Genomic DNA, 14,877 nt, shown 5'->3' with positions numbered 1-14,877 from the left:
TAAATTTCCCGGAAATTTGTTAAGTGATATGACACTAATCCGCCATAAGCTGGCACGGAGGAAGAATAGGATGAACCGGTGAATCGCGATCAAGGATCCGTTCCGGTCGCTGCGGTAATCCGGATGAGACTTTTGTTGGCCCGGCCGTCGCGTTTACTTGAAATTGACGTATCAAGCGGACATTACTACTCTCGACGGGGATAACCTAGAAAATGGTGTCGAAAAGGATTAAGTACGCTCTGGCGCATCTCTCGCGCAAGCAGCACATCGAAATCCTGGCCAGGCCCGTCTGGAGACGCCTCGAGAAGAGAAATGTGCACTGCCTGGTAAGGTTATTTGCCACCCTATGAGACACCGACGTCTGCTACCCTCCCTAAGAATTAATGAGCTTACCGAGAAACCCCGGAAAAGTTGCCGACTCCTTTTAAATCTAACGAGCTCAAATTATTCCTTAGTCGAATTTCTCGAAACTGATGAAATTATTATTTTTTATTGCTATCAGAAAATTTAGCTTACCGAGAAACCCCGGAAAAGTTGCCGACTCCTTTTAAATCTAACAAGCTCAAATTATTCCTTAGTCAAATTTCTCGAAACTGATGAAATTATTATTTTTTATTGCTATCAGAAAATTCAGGATGACCGGGGGTTCATTTACAGCTAAAATTTTATCGCAATACCGGAGCGACAAATAATCCCAAATTAAATACAGGAAAGATAATGGAAAAATTTCTCGTGACCTCAATAAGTATTCCTCGTGTGGTTACTTCTAGGTAGGGAGACCCAAAAGTTTTTCTTTTTTTAAATCAAGGAAACGTCGTTTTAATTGTTCCTGATTGCAGACAACGATACAACACCGAGAAAAATATTTCATTGAACCAAAGAAATATATCTTTGGATACTACCAAAGAAATATTTTGTTAATTGCTAAATCACTTATTTCGCTCAAATTAGCTCGAATAAATCGGATGCAACGTTTATTCGGAACAATGACAATTTATTCGAGTCAAATGATTATTCTTGGAATTAACAAAATATTTCTTTGGTACCATTCAGATATATTTCTTTGGTTCAATAATTTTTTTTTCTCCGTGTACATGTATTACGCTCTGTCTCCTGTTTGTACTCCAAAGTGCCTTTAAAATTTTTAAGATTAAAAAGGCTAAGCCTAAATAAGAAATTATTAAGTATAAAATCTAGCAAAAATCTGTTTCGTGATTTCTTTAAATTCATCGAAATTGACCTTGACGGAATTAAGTTTCTTATTCTGTTTGCCCTGATGACTTTTTACTCTAAGTAACGGCGCCATGGTCTCTCGCGGGTCTATACATTTCGATTATTTGGGGCGTCGACCTTTCTTAAAGAGCGCGCAATTTAATGTTTAAAAACTAATTACGGGACGATATGCCCGCGCAGTACTGAGATTTCCGCGGTAAACGGAAAGTAAAAATGAAATTCCCCCCTTCAGTCGTCGGCGTTCACGGTGAATCGGGCCGCCTTGAAGTGTCGAACCTCGAAGCGCCTGAAGATCATGGCGCAGCCGAGAAGCATCAACAAAAAATACGACCCGGCGTAAGTGAATCATTCCTTCCGACCGGGCCGCCGAGTCAAAAGACAACGGCGGTATGTGACTTTTCTTTGTTCAGAAAGGCGCCTCCCTATGTGCCGCGTATCCATCCAAAGACGCTGAACGCTACGCCGAGTAAACGCGTCATGGATCTGGCTCTTCCGAGGAAGTGGTACGCCCGTTTCCGCGTTTGCTCCTTGCTCTCGTTACCCGTGACTCGTTAGCCTCGCGGCCCAGGAAGTCAAAGGGAGGACTTTGATGTGCCAACTTCTAGTAACATTCTCTAAAAGTATGGCGCTTTCCTTCCACCGACCGGCTTCAATACCGGGAACGAGTACAAAAAGTACCGCGGTTGCGCTTCTCTCTGCAACCCCCTCAGAACCCACCCCTGTAGTTCGAGCTCCAGCGAAAGGTTGCATCACCGATTGTATTTAAAATCGGAGTACAGGCTCCACTTGCTACTTCCTTTTCAGTTTCCGAGGTAGGCTTACCTATCTCCGCTAAATTGCGGCTCCCCGAAGAAGCTCGGTGGGAGGACAGTGGAAAGAGTTATTTTTATTTATTCACATAAATACGTTTCCATTTGTATAAAGGCCGATGCGGTCGCCTTTCCTATTATTTATGAAAGTACACACAGAAAAAAGTCTGTTAAACTTACAGAAACATCTGCAAAATGTACCGATTTTACCTGTTGGAATAGGGACAGCAGATTATTTCTGTTAGCGTTACGGTCAAGTTTCTGTTACTCGATTCCGTACAGATTACAGGTAACTATCTGTAGAGATTACAGGAAAATATTAGTAAGTGTTACAGATAAACATCCGGAAGTAGTACGGATAAGTAACTGTAAAGAATACAGATTGATACATGTAAAAATAACAGAATAATACTGTGAAGGTAACAGGAAATTTTTGTAAAGGTTGCAGATAACATTTTGTAATAGTTACAGATATACGTTTGTAAGGTGTCACGATATTGAAGTGTTAATTTCAGTATCTTCCCAAATTCCTAAATACTTTTTTTAATGGTATATTCTCCCATATGTCAAAACAGACATCTGAAACTCCTTTACAATCAAGAATGAATCATATTCAATCTTTTCAATGGTTAGAAAGGAGTTTTTGATTTCCGTTTTGTCATTCTGGATACCTATAGAATATAAGTATACCATTAAAATGATTGTCAGGAATTTTGAGAAACTCCAGTATAAACACTTCGATGTTACAGTTTAAAGGTTGCATAACATTCAACTTGAAATTTCTTTATTTATAAAACAGTCAACTATTTTTTTTTATTTTGTAAAGAATACTTTGGATTTTTCACGTACATAGGAACTTATTAAGGTTTGTCACGATCTTTAGAATTCTCTGAAAAACATGAGGTAAAATTTTTTGTAGAAGTTCGTCCAAATAGATTTACTTACCTGAATGTGAAGTTATATATTACGGATACAATAATTAATATGAAAATACTAATAGTGAACAGGAACCGAGAGTTATTAGCATCGAGGCTGATCGAGGCATCGCGTCGCGTCATTCACCAGAAAAAAGACATTTCCGATGCGCAACTGCTCGTATGCACATTCGACTGTTTAACCCCTTAACTTGTGCACTCGAGTTAATTCGAGCGAGCTAAACAGGCCAAACTGTGCACACTCGAGATAATTCGAGCGGCGTTGTATTTTATGCTACTACAATTTTTCATCCTCGAATATAATCGAGAATTTTATTTTTTTGCCAAGACAATGTTCTAGTGTTTTTTTTACATCAAAAAAATCTTTTTTTGTCCGGTTTTTTTTCAAAAAAATCTGTGCGTTAAGGGGTTAACACTTTAACGACCGCTCACACAACATGTGTGTGATAGATAGTGTGATAGATAGAAGGGCGGTCGTTAAAGTGTTAATGTGGATGCTTGCGTATAGCACTTCTACGAATGAAATCTGTAGATTTAACAGATTCAATCTGGGAAATCATCAGTTTTTATCCATAACGCTTACCAATATGTCTAACCTTTCCCAAAACGATATCCTAAACAGAGTGAATCAACAGATATTTTTGTTCCTCCTGCAATTTTATAATGCTTCAAATATCCCAGTTTTATCTCTATCAATGTTAATAGCCATTTTCAGCTGCTTTTACAGATGGTTCTTACAGAAATGTTTCTGCTACCTGTACATGTGAGAAAGTAAGGTTAGCTGAATTAAGGTGAAATGAAACCCCCTTCAAATCAGCCGATTCGAATACAACAATTTTTTTTAAGGGTATTAGACCAAACTGTCCTAAACTTTGACACATCACTCCTGACCATCTAAGAATTGTCCAGACACATTCAAAATTTGGATTTTTGCAAAAACTTTTTTAACTTAGCCCAGACCAGAACCAAAATGGCGTCGAGCTCTCATATTTCGATCGATATACAATTATCGAAGGCTCTGATATGAGAAACGGAAGGGTCAGGACAATTTTACGACAATTTAGAACACTCTGGTAATCGATAAACTCGCATTTCAACGGGATAAAGGCAAAAAAAGTGTTGTATGCGCTTCTATGCTAAAACGATGGGAATACGAGGTCTCGGAGTGAAAATTTAATTGACCTGGAAATCACAGATGGCGCAGGGGGTCCCTCTGCAGTCAATTAGGGCCCCAGGAAGCACGAACCCAGAGGATTTCTGGAGTTTTACTTCGATTTCTTGATATTTATTGTACGAAAACGACAGGTGAAGTATGCCATTAGGTACAATCTCGAATATAATTCGATACAGCTGTCAATATAAAAACGAACGTCGGCAACGTAGGCATTTAGAAAAATCTTCTTTATCGACGTCGATCAAGTTCCTCGACATGTTTCACTTCACCTTAATTGTTTCATGGGACAGCTTTTAACTGTATCGAGAACAGACGTATCCAACAGATAGTCATCTGTAACTTTTAAGCTCTTATTTTTCTCCGTGATAAGAACATCCTGACGAGCGGTATTTTCATTCCTTTTCCCATTTCAACGTGCTCGTGCATTGACGAAAAATAGTATTAGACGTTATCTCGCGAGCTGTGATATAGGCGCCAGTCCCTAAACAAGATACGATATATAACTACAGTTTGTAAAGTTAGATTGGAAGAGTTTTTTTTTGTATGTGTGTATCGTATCCCTTTTAGGGATTGGCGCCTATATCGCGACTACTTTATCTCAGGGTGGAGGAATCGTTATCGGGTCGTAACGCGAGCCTGGATGCGTCTTACGGGACGCGTCTCATCGATCCCGATCGGGATCGAAGGACCCGAAGAATCGAGGTTGAGAAAAGCCGGAGAAAATTTCTCGGACCCCGCGGAACGTCCAAACTTTAATCATACGGCGTCTGTTGATATCAAGGCTCTCGGGCGGCCCCGACGGTAGCACTTCTCCGAACTTCCTTAACGACGTTAATGCTACGTTATGAACTAAGAAATTCAATTCTAACGTCGCGGGGGTGTCCGCAATAGTTTGGCCGGGGCTGAAATAATGTCCCGGCTGAAATAAGGGAAACGTTGCAGCGGCAATCCCGTGGGACGCATTTCCGGGGGGGGGGGGGGGGGGTTCGGTCGAATTGCAAGCCCTCGGCGGGATCGGGACGCCGAAATCGTCCGAGAGAGCATCAGGCGCGCACCTTCTAATCCATCAACCTTCATCAGCACGGTGGTAGCGACCAAGCGTTTCGCCGAGGGGAACAGGACGATGACACTGACGGTGGAGAATCTGCTGACGAGGATACGGAAGTCCCGGTACCAGAGGTACCGGCTGCTCTGCAACGCCCTGGCCCACCAAGCCGCAGCCAAGGAGTAAGAATCGAGCGAATCTCGTCTGATAGAGGTGCGGTAGATGGTCCGACGAGGTCCCCACGGGTACTCGGTAGCCCCGATATCTAACCCCGACCCTCGGTGCCGTGAGATCAAGTCGTAATGCTCGCGGGAGGTATCGAGGCAAATCTATTATACCCCGTGACCTCGCCCAGGAATCAGATTTCCCTCGGATTTATCATGACGTCGAGGGACGTGTTTTTTGGGGCTCGCAGTTTTACGTACTTTTGACACGGGCGAGTCGTTAGACGTTTGAAATAGGTACGCCGAGATGTATGGGATGATGGGCGGAGTGGGCCGTTTAGCGGAAGGGACGTTCCATGTTAAAATTGGAATAGATATCTTAGGAGTGTTATATTCTTGATTAAAGGGATCTTCTATGCAAAATTCCATCAACGTAATGGGCCCTTTCCTGGCCTCGAGCATAATTCGAAAAAGAAGGGACTGTCTACCCTTTGAAATATGAATCTCGTAGGAAACGAGTTTTGAACAGTGGAAAGTCCATTCGCCGGACTCGCGGGGAAGGAACTCGTCGGAAGGCCCGCAGCGCTTGATAACGTCTCCTGATAGAGTTCCCGTGATTAGAGGTGAACCGAAGTCGTTATTTTTTTTCCCCTTTTTTAGGCACTTCCATTAATAACCTATAAATATTATGCGGAGGAGTTTAAAATTACGCCGGACCATCTTGGACACGTAGCTGCTATCGATTAGTCTTTTATCGGGCCAGGGGATTCCCGTATACCCTGATCTAAATCCTGACCTAATCGTCATCCAAACACTATCTAAACGCCATCTGAGCGCCATCTAAACACCATTTAAACGACATCTAAACGCCATCTAAATGCATTCTCAACGTGACATAAACGTCACTATCAGCGCCTATCGACTTGGACCGAAAGATCGCGCACCCTCTTAGCGCCCCTGGCACCGAGAGGCGCGAAGGAACCCCCAAGGAAAGATCATCTTCCGTCAGGGATCGCCGGGATGGAGGTGCGAAATTTAATGTCTCTGGCGAGCACTGACGTCGAGATAATGGGATTCCCATATTCCGAGATGGATGCCGGTTAACGGACTCCTCGTTCGACTCGTCCGGGCTCGGGGTGAGGGTGCGGCCACGAGTCGGGCTGAATAGGGGCGCCTTATAGAGGGAAACGGGTTAGGGGTGTGCCGGCCTGGGCGGAATTAACGCGAGCCCAGCGCCGAATGGAGCTCGCTGTACACAGAAAAAAGTGGATTCATCACTTTCGTTTCACTCGGGCAAAGTCGGCCGGTAAATAGGTTTCCAGGGGTGCCGCGGCATTTTCGTCATTCTCATCCTCCGCGAGGGATGAGAGGGCTCCCATTATGACGAGGAGGATTCCCCGAGCGATTTAAATTTATTTAGCGTTAACCGTGGAATCGTTTTGAATTAATCTGGAAGCTGCGGCGTAATTATACTTCTTCTAATTGTAAGAGCGGTCGAGACCTGCCGAGTTAGGGAAAATTCAGAATACGTGGATTAATCGTTCGTTGCGAGGGGAGGTTTCCGACTTGGAATTCTAAAATTGACTGACGGGCTTGCGTGAAATAAATCTTAGAACTGAAGGTATCGATCTTTCTTTTTCTTGATTCTGGGATGTCGGGGAAGTCTACACCTCGTTATACGATTTTATGTGAAATAGATTGTACGCAGTGGGGACACGTACTCGGCGAGGAATGAAATACTGCCAGTAGGGGAAAGTTGGGTGGTATTGGAAACTTGAACTTTTATACGTTTATGGTATAAATTTTGTCATAGGGAACGGTAAATACGATGGTTTCCCTTGTACATTTTTAAAGTTGTAGGGGATAATGACGTACCATTTGTGATTATTTTATAGCGAGTTAACAATTACGTACTTCATTCAACGCCGATCCTACATTTTTTTATTAATTTCTATTAGTAGATACGATAATAATGCTAAATATAATAACATGATGAATCTGTGATTTCTTTCGTCCACAGGGCTAAGCTGCAAAAGAAGTTGCACAGAGCCTTGACAAAACCCAGTGATTGGGAACGGCATAACCAAGTCCTGGAGAGAATCGCTCAGCCCAAAACTGTCCCCAAGCCGAAACCCATAGTAATGAAATTACATTTCCATTACAGAGGTTCGATTTGATCAGAATTAAGTGGAAACAATGGCGCGCCTCCCATATTACGATGTCCTGTAATAACACGAGAGGTCCAAACTCACGGGGAGCGTTCCGGGTTCGGATTAGTTTTCCCATATTCATGTCAACGAAGTGAGATTATTTGGATGCCCCTACATTCTCCAGACCATAAAAAGCCTCTCCCAATATCCAACGGTTCACCAGGAAAGGGACAAACTTGCATTCCTGCGTTTCTATAAACAAAAAAAAACACCGATAACCAGCTCTCGACTAATTCTGCCCTTTAACAGCATAGGTTAACCAAACATCAAGTTTTCTCTAAACACCGTTCACCTACATTTTATATTTTTGACCTCGCATACAAATCCAACACCTCGGCCATGCTACAAGATTAAGCTTAAGATCGCTACCGATAGGTTTCTCTGAGTACCGAAATTCTAAATCCAATATGCGTGTACCACCTGTCCATTTTTTCGCCCCTTTTCCATTATCGCATACTCTACCGGCTTGACCATCGTCGTTAAAGCCTCGCATTTAAAGCCCCCGTTTTTAGTGCCTATGGTCAGAGAGCCTGCCGTGATTAAGAGTTCCCGAGACGGATAGTTAAAAGTGCCTTTGTCACGCGCGCGTTTATCCGAAGTCCTCCCGAACGCAGGATACGGGGCACAAAACGAAACGGCGGAAGCCGGATATGAAGCTGATCGAAAGCCTGGCCCAGCCCGTAGGCAGAGAGGTCGGCGAGGTGAGAGATCCATTTAGAGTGGCAAAGGGCGCGCTCAACTACAAGATCACCGACCGCGTGAGGAGGCTCGCAGTGAGAAAGAATCCACCGGAAATTCATGCGCCCCGTATTCCAGGGGGGGTCTCCAGGGCCGCGACCAGAGCCATAGGTAAGCTCGTCGTTTCCGACCGCCCTCGATTCTCGCACCTAGTGTACGCCCCTTTGTGGAGCGGTCCTGGCGGATCATCGTTACATCATTCCGCAGCTACGCCGAGGCTGATAACGCTGGCGAAGCCGGCGGTGCGCCCCGCGGGATTGGTGACAGACCTGAAGGAAGATGCCTTCAGTGTCCCACCCCGAGCTCTGAAAGCGGTCTGCACCCCCAGGACCAAAAGACTCGCCAGGCCCAGGACCTACGGCAAGAAGTGATCCCCTGGACTGGCGATCGATCCGAAAACAGCAAACCGTCGACGGCCTGCACACGAATCGTGGTTCCGAGTCTACTTTAAAGTGTATCGTGCACGTGTATGTCTTAATTTTGGTGGTAAATACCCTTGTTTTGTCTGCATTCTTCAAGCTACATGGTTGATGCTCCTGAGATGGACGAGAATCTTGGGGTTGATGGAAGCCCTGTGTTTTTTCACGGGTTATCGATTCGAGGGAAATACGGAATAAGGCGGTGAATTGAAGACCAATAAGACTTTTAATTAACAATTGGATTTAATTCCTTTAGCGATCGCGCATCGTCTCAACTCTTTCGTTACCTTGGACGAGATATCTCGCGACCCAATACTGGCCGATTAACGCTTTTGACGAAATATCTCGCGACCCGATACTGGCCGATCAACGCTTTTGACGAGATATCTCGCGACTCAATACTGGCCGATTAACGCTTTTGACGAGATATATCGCGACCCGATAATGGCCGATCAACGCGTTTGACGAGATATCTCGCGACCCGGTAATAGCCGATCAACGCTTTTGACGATAATCTATCGGATCTATCTATCGGATCGCGAGATATCTCGTCAAAAGCGTTGATCGGCCAGTATCGGGTCGCGAGATATCTCGTCAAAAGCGTTAATCGGCAAGTATTGGGTCGCGAGATATCTCGTCAAAAGCGTTGATCGGCCAGTATCGGGTCGCGAGATATCTCGTCAAAAGCGTTAATCGGCTACTACCGGGTCACGAGATATCTCGTCAAAAGCGTTAATCGGCCAGTATTGGGTCGCGAGATATCTCATCCAAGGTAACGAAAGGGTTAATTAGACATCTGATTATTCGTCTCAGCCCGTCTCGTAAACTATTCGATACGCTGATGAGTGGGGGACAGTATTGAAATTCGGTAACGGAAAACACCCTGAGTATATATTTTTTTTAGGAGTTACGGTTGTAAGGGGCTGTTCGGATTGGGTAGTTCCGAGATTCTTTTGTTGGATTAGGGGAAGATTTAATAACAACTCTACCGGATCATCGTTATATCATTCCGCAACAACGCCGCTGATATCGCTGACGAGCCGGCGGTGCATCCCACGGGATTGGATATGGACCTGAAGGAAGACGCCTTGAGCGTCGTACCTCGAGCTCTGAAAGCGATCTGCTCCGCCAGTATCAATTAGAAGGCTCGCCAGGCCCAGAACCTACGGCAAAATGTCGCCTACGACAAACGTGAAATGTGATCACCTTGCTGAGTGTATCCTGGGTCTGTGTTCGCTTCGGAAACGGAAACGGCATCGCCGATCACCTGGGTATGAATCGTGGTTTCGAGTCCCCTTAAGGTGAAGTGAAACCCCCTTTAAATCAGTCGGATTCGGATACAAGACTTCTTTTTAAGGGTATTAGACCAAACTGTCCAAAACTTTGACACATCACTCCTGATCATCTAAGAATTGTCCCGACACATTGAAAATTTGGATTTTTGGAAAATATTTTTTAACTTAGCCCAGACCAAAACCAAAATGGCGTCGAGCTCTCATATTTCGATCAATATGCAATTATCGAAGGCTCTGATATGAGAAACTAAAGGGTAAGGACAATTTTACGACAATTTAGAACACTCTGGTAATCGATGAACTCGCATTTGAACGGGATAAGGGCAAAAAAAGTGTTGTATACGCGTTTATGCAAAAACGATGAGAATACGAGGTCTCGAAGTGAAAATTTAATTGACCTGGAAATCACAGATGGCGCAGGGGTCCCGCTGCAGTCAATTAGGGCCCCAGAAAGCATGAATCCAGAGGATTTCTGGAGTTTTACTTCGATTTCTTGATATTTATTGTACGAAAACGACAGGTGAAGTATGCCATTAGGTACAATCTCGAATATAATTCGATACAGCTGTCAATATAAAAACGAACGTCGGCAACGTAGGCATTTAGAAAAATCTTCTTTATTGACGTCGATCAAGTTCCTCGACGTGTTTCACTTCACCTTAACACGTTGACTGCCACGCGCATTTTATTTGACTGATATGTCACCCGAATGTGGGTGACGTGGCAGTCGACGTGTTAAAGAGTATCATGTATACGTTCGTTATGGTTTTGGCAGTAGATACCCTCGTTTTGTCTGAATTCTCCTAGTGACATGGTTAATGTTCCTGAGAAGGGTAAGAATCTTGGAATTAATGAAACAACACTGGGTAGAGGAGGCCGGGGCTAGTTATCGCATTTAAGCCTAATAATTTTATATAAATCTCCTGCTAAACTTGCAAATTTGAGCTTTTCGTCATCGAGGAAGTACATCTTGTAATTTTCATTCATTTTGATGTCAATGTATTAACATATTTGAGTTTTTTTTATATGAAAAGTATAACCACTCGTCCTACAATGGGGCATGTTGTTACAGTATAACATTGTGTTAAATCATGCATAAATGCGGTGAAGAACACAAAGCAGCAGAAAAGGAAATTAGAGCTCATAATTTATTTAAATTTCCGAATAATGCAAATAACGTCACTTGCGTGTAATGGACCATTCTCCCTGCCGCTTTCACAAACCCACTTCTTGCATTTTGGGCAGTGGATTTTCACTCGTTGTTCTGCAGAGAACCGAGGAAGGAATAATTTAAATAAAGGTTTCTTAAATGCATGGGGCAGTTTTTGCGGTTTAACGATCGGTCTGAATTCATTCTAACAACTAACTTCGAGTTGTAGTCGCGAAGCACATTCTTGATTTTGGTAGTGGCATATCGGGCAGTGGGCCACGCGGCCGAACCGGAAGGCGTCACCGAGCGCCGGCTAGGTGGAGTGTGTGTCGTGCAAGAAGTGCGTAGGACGGCGGGCACGCATAGAGATACGCTACGGGTACCGGTGACCGGGTTCTGTTTAACCGTTTGAGTACCAGAGGTTTTTAAAATACACGGTCGAAAAAAGCCGATCAGAGCAATAGCACTTTCTGAATGGGATGCGAAAAGATCCAAGCGGGGCGATAGCGCTCTTTTTATTCTATGTCGAAAAATTTGTCTGAAAATTCGTCTGGTAAGTTGAGCGCGTTTCGTCAGATTGTGAGTGCGCGGTCAATTGTCCGTACCATTCAAATGCACAGGATTTTTTCGACATGAAATCTGAAGAGCGCGAAAGCGGCGCGTGGGACTCAAACGGTTAAATAATTGTAAAGGCTCGGACCTCCTACGGAGTGTTTTTACTTTACGTAAAGAAACCCTCTTCTAAAAGTAACGCAATTAAATAAATCAATATTGAATAAAATTCGAGGTGAATATGAGGAGAACGTATGGGTATAATGCTCATGATATTCTTTAAGTCCTTTTACTCGATATCGCCTATCGATCACTCTTAGAAAAATTTACTTTGCCCTTGTCGAAACACAAGAAGGGATGAAATATAAATGTTTCGAAAGCTTTCTTAATCAAACTACTTGTAGTAGACATTTATCGAATGGGTCTCGTGATGTGTCGAGATGGAGGTGCTGCACCTAGCGGAAGATCTTGGAAACTCCCTGCAGCATCTTACCTCTTGTAACAACTACCCCTGGTCTCCCCTACTTCTTTTTTTTTCTTTTTGAATGGATATCCATAGTTGTAAGCGGTTGTCCGGAGTGGATGATTCTTTCCATGTTGGGCCAGGGAAGCATTTAGTAGCTGGCTATCTCGGCTAATGGGTTAATATGATGGGCGATTTTGTATTCAGGGCAGAAACTCGACACCATTAGAGGAGCCTATTCATCTGGACCGACCTTTGGTTACGTCGTAACGCCCCGACACATAGCTGCATTGTGGTCCTTGGTAATTTGAATACTTTCGCGGAGCACGTTTTACCCCGTTATTAGTTATATCTGTCTCGCCTACTTGTTTGCTTCTGCAGTAACAACGGCCTTGAAGGAAATGACGAGAGGGCTGGTATTCCTTCTTGGGCGATTTATCATTCGCTCCTTTCTCACCACCTGACGCTACCATTAACGATGAAAACGATCTGTTCGAAGTAATGTAATGGAAGTTCCTGCGCGACCGGAAAAAAAAGCGGAATGATCTCTTTAATTCTTGAATTCTTGGATCCGAGGTATTTCGATTCGCTCTGAAATTCATGCACGACTGGCGATATACGGTAACTGTGTCGGAAGAATCCGAAGATTGACAGGAATGACGAATAGAGATCATCGTGGATAATACTAGGTGTTTGGAAATTAATTATTCAAACGAAATGTGCACTTCATCGTAACGATTCGAATCCCAGTAATTACATCTCCGCCTGAGTTCTCATCGGAATATACCGATTCCCAATTGTTACATGTTTAACAGTTGCATTAATGATAACACTAATTTCACGCGAGTATATCTACGCATTACTTTGCAGAAATTATTTTGTAATAATTCGCAAGAAAACATGGTTAATTAAAAATGTATGGCTATGAAACGGATTACATAGAAATTACTATTAACATCGTATTAAAAACAGCAAGTATTGCGATCTTATCAGAATAGTTATTTACGGAGTACACAGAGATTGATCAAATTTAACGGAGTTTTATTTCTATCAGGAATCGGTTGTGAATTTTTCAGTTCAACCGTTAAAAGGCCGGTTTCATTCCCGAGTTTTGCCTACCAAGTAGCTAGACTCCATCGTAATAAAGTGTTGAAGCCGAGCGGTGGGAACATTGCGATTCCTTGATCCACGATTTATCACTCCACCCCTCCTATCGGCTCTACACTACCATTAAGGGTGAAAACGATCCGAGTGACGTAATGCGACGGAAGTTTTCGTACTCGGGGGTAAAAAGAAACGTGCGAAATCGTTATTTATCGAGTGCGATATTTCATAGGTGACATTCACACTTAAAGTTGGATGTATTTTTGTCACGGCAAGACCGCGTTAAAGAGTGGAGTAATAAGCTGGGAAAACTTGGAGCGGCCTCTTCATTGGCTTGTTGCTTCCAACTTCGCTCTCGAGCATGGCTCAGAAACTAACGTGGATAAATTAACGGCGTTTTCGGTTAAGAAATTGCCTGAAACTTTGTTCCCGTGTTTTGCGTACAATTCAACCTGGCGATGATGGACGTTTTTAATCGTGACGTTGTTAGAAAAAATTAAAGTCAGATGGAACGGTTCGGATAATCTGCATCGATGGATAGTTCACGTCAATTTGCCCGACTGATTAGTACCATTTCTTAGTATTAATAACAAAACTGGATGAATAGACAATGTTATATAATATTTATATCGTAGATGAAATAATGGATTTAATGTCTTTGAGTCAACATTTGGAACCAAGGTGTCCTCTCCATAGTTTGCGATTCGGGGAACCTAGTCAAACTTATTGCTCTCCGAGGGTTATTGGTCGACGAGGTTGAAGTTTCGTCACACGTAACGTCGGCACGTTAACACGACGAAATTCGTAATGCCTGTCGCCGTTTAGGACTGCATCAAACTAATTCGGCGTCTAGAATGACCGATTCTGCCAGCGGAAGTTTTCCAGGACCTTGTCGCGTTAACCGCGGGAACTTCATTCCGGTGAACTTTGATCATCCTCACCATCGCTGGCTTTCAAGGATTTTTCCTCCCCCCAGCAATTCCCGGGTCCCGTTCTCGGTGGACTCGAAAATTGTTGGCTACTGTTCCCGGCCAATCCATCCCTTTACTCGCAATAGTCATACCCGGGAAATCGCAAATTAACGTCGGGATTTCTCTTTCCCGGAAGTTTCCTGTCCCCCACACAGGGAACTTCCCGATCCTCGAGTGGAGACTGCCATGCTCGGAACTTTTCGCGAAACTTTCCCGAGAAAGGACGTCCTCTTTTTACGCCGGGCAGGAGAGGGGTGAAAAAAGGGAGAAAACGGAAGACTCAAACGCGGCGCCGCCGATCTTATTTTAGCTTACGAGAAGAGTTTCCTCGCGATTCCTCTCCGCGTCAATTCCGCCGATCCGCGCGCATTTGCCGGGGCAAGGACCGACGGTAAATTCGCTAACTTTGATTAACTGCCGTTTTTCCAACGTTAACGATTCCGATGTCATCGGCTGCGAAAGAATCGGATCGTCGTTACCGCTGCAATTACTCTTCGAAATTGCACCGGCCGTTCCGTTATTCGCTCCCGTGTTGCGACGTCAAAACTAGATTCCGAAACCACAATCGACGCAACGGTAATCGATATGGAAAACGATTGCAGGGGAATTTTACCT

The 14,877-nt window shown here is 43.8% G+C and overlaps 1 protein-coding gene across 1 annotated transcript; it reads left to right on the top strand.

Moving 5' to 3' along the window:
- Positions 1-212: 212 nt before the first annotated feature.
- On the top strand, positions 213-8,679 carry LOC105698418. The gene is made up of 7 exons (XM_012422657.1): positions 213-326; positions 1,466-1,569; positions 1,644-1,736; positions 5,232-5,378; positions 7,381-7,498; positions 8,185-8,419; positions 8,516-8,679. Exons 1-7 carry the CDS (start codon positions 213-215, stop codon positions 8,677-8,679), a joined length of 975 nt encoding a protein of 324 aa, XP_012278080.1.
- Positions 8,680-14,877: the final 6,198 nt, after the last annotated feature.

Source organism: Orussus abietinus, unplaced genomic scaffold (genome assembly GCF_000612105.2).
Source record: "Orussus abietinus isolate OABI.00-Male unplaced genomic scaffold, Oabi_2.0 scaffold62, whole genome shotgun sequence".
Taxonomy (NCBI): Eukaryota; Metazoa; Arthropoda; class Insecta; order Hymenoptera; family Orussidae; genus Orussus; species Orussus abietinus.
This window is presented reverse-complemented; position numbering and strand designations above follow the sequence as displayed.

Coding starts and splice junctions, on each gene's coding strand:
- LOC105698418 (XM_012422657.1), top strand. CDS start 213: ATGGTGTCGAAAAGGATTAAGTACGCTCTGGCGCATCTCTCGCGCAAG. Junction 327..1,465: donor AGAGAAATGTGCACTGCCTG/GTAAGGTTATTT, acceptor TCCCCCCTTCAG/TCGTCGGCGTTCACGGTGAA. Junction 1,737..5,231: donor CTGGCTCTTCCGAGGAAGTG/GTACGCCCGTTT, acceptor AACCTTCATCAG/CACGGTGGTAGCGACCAAGC.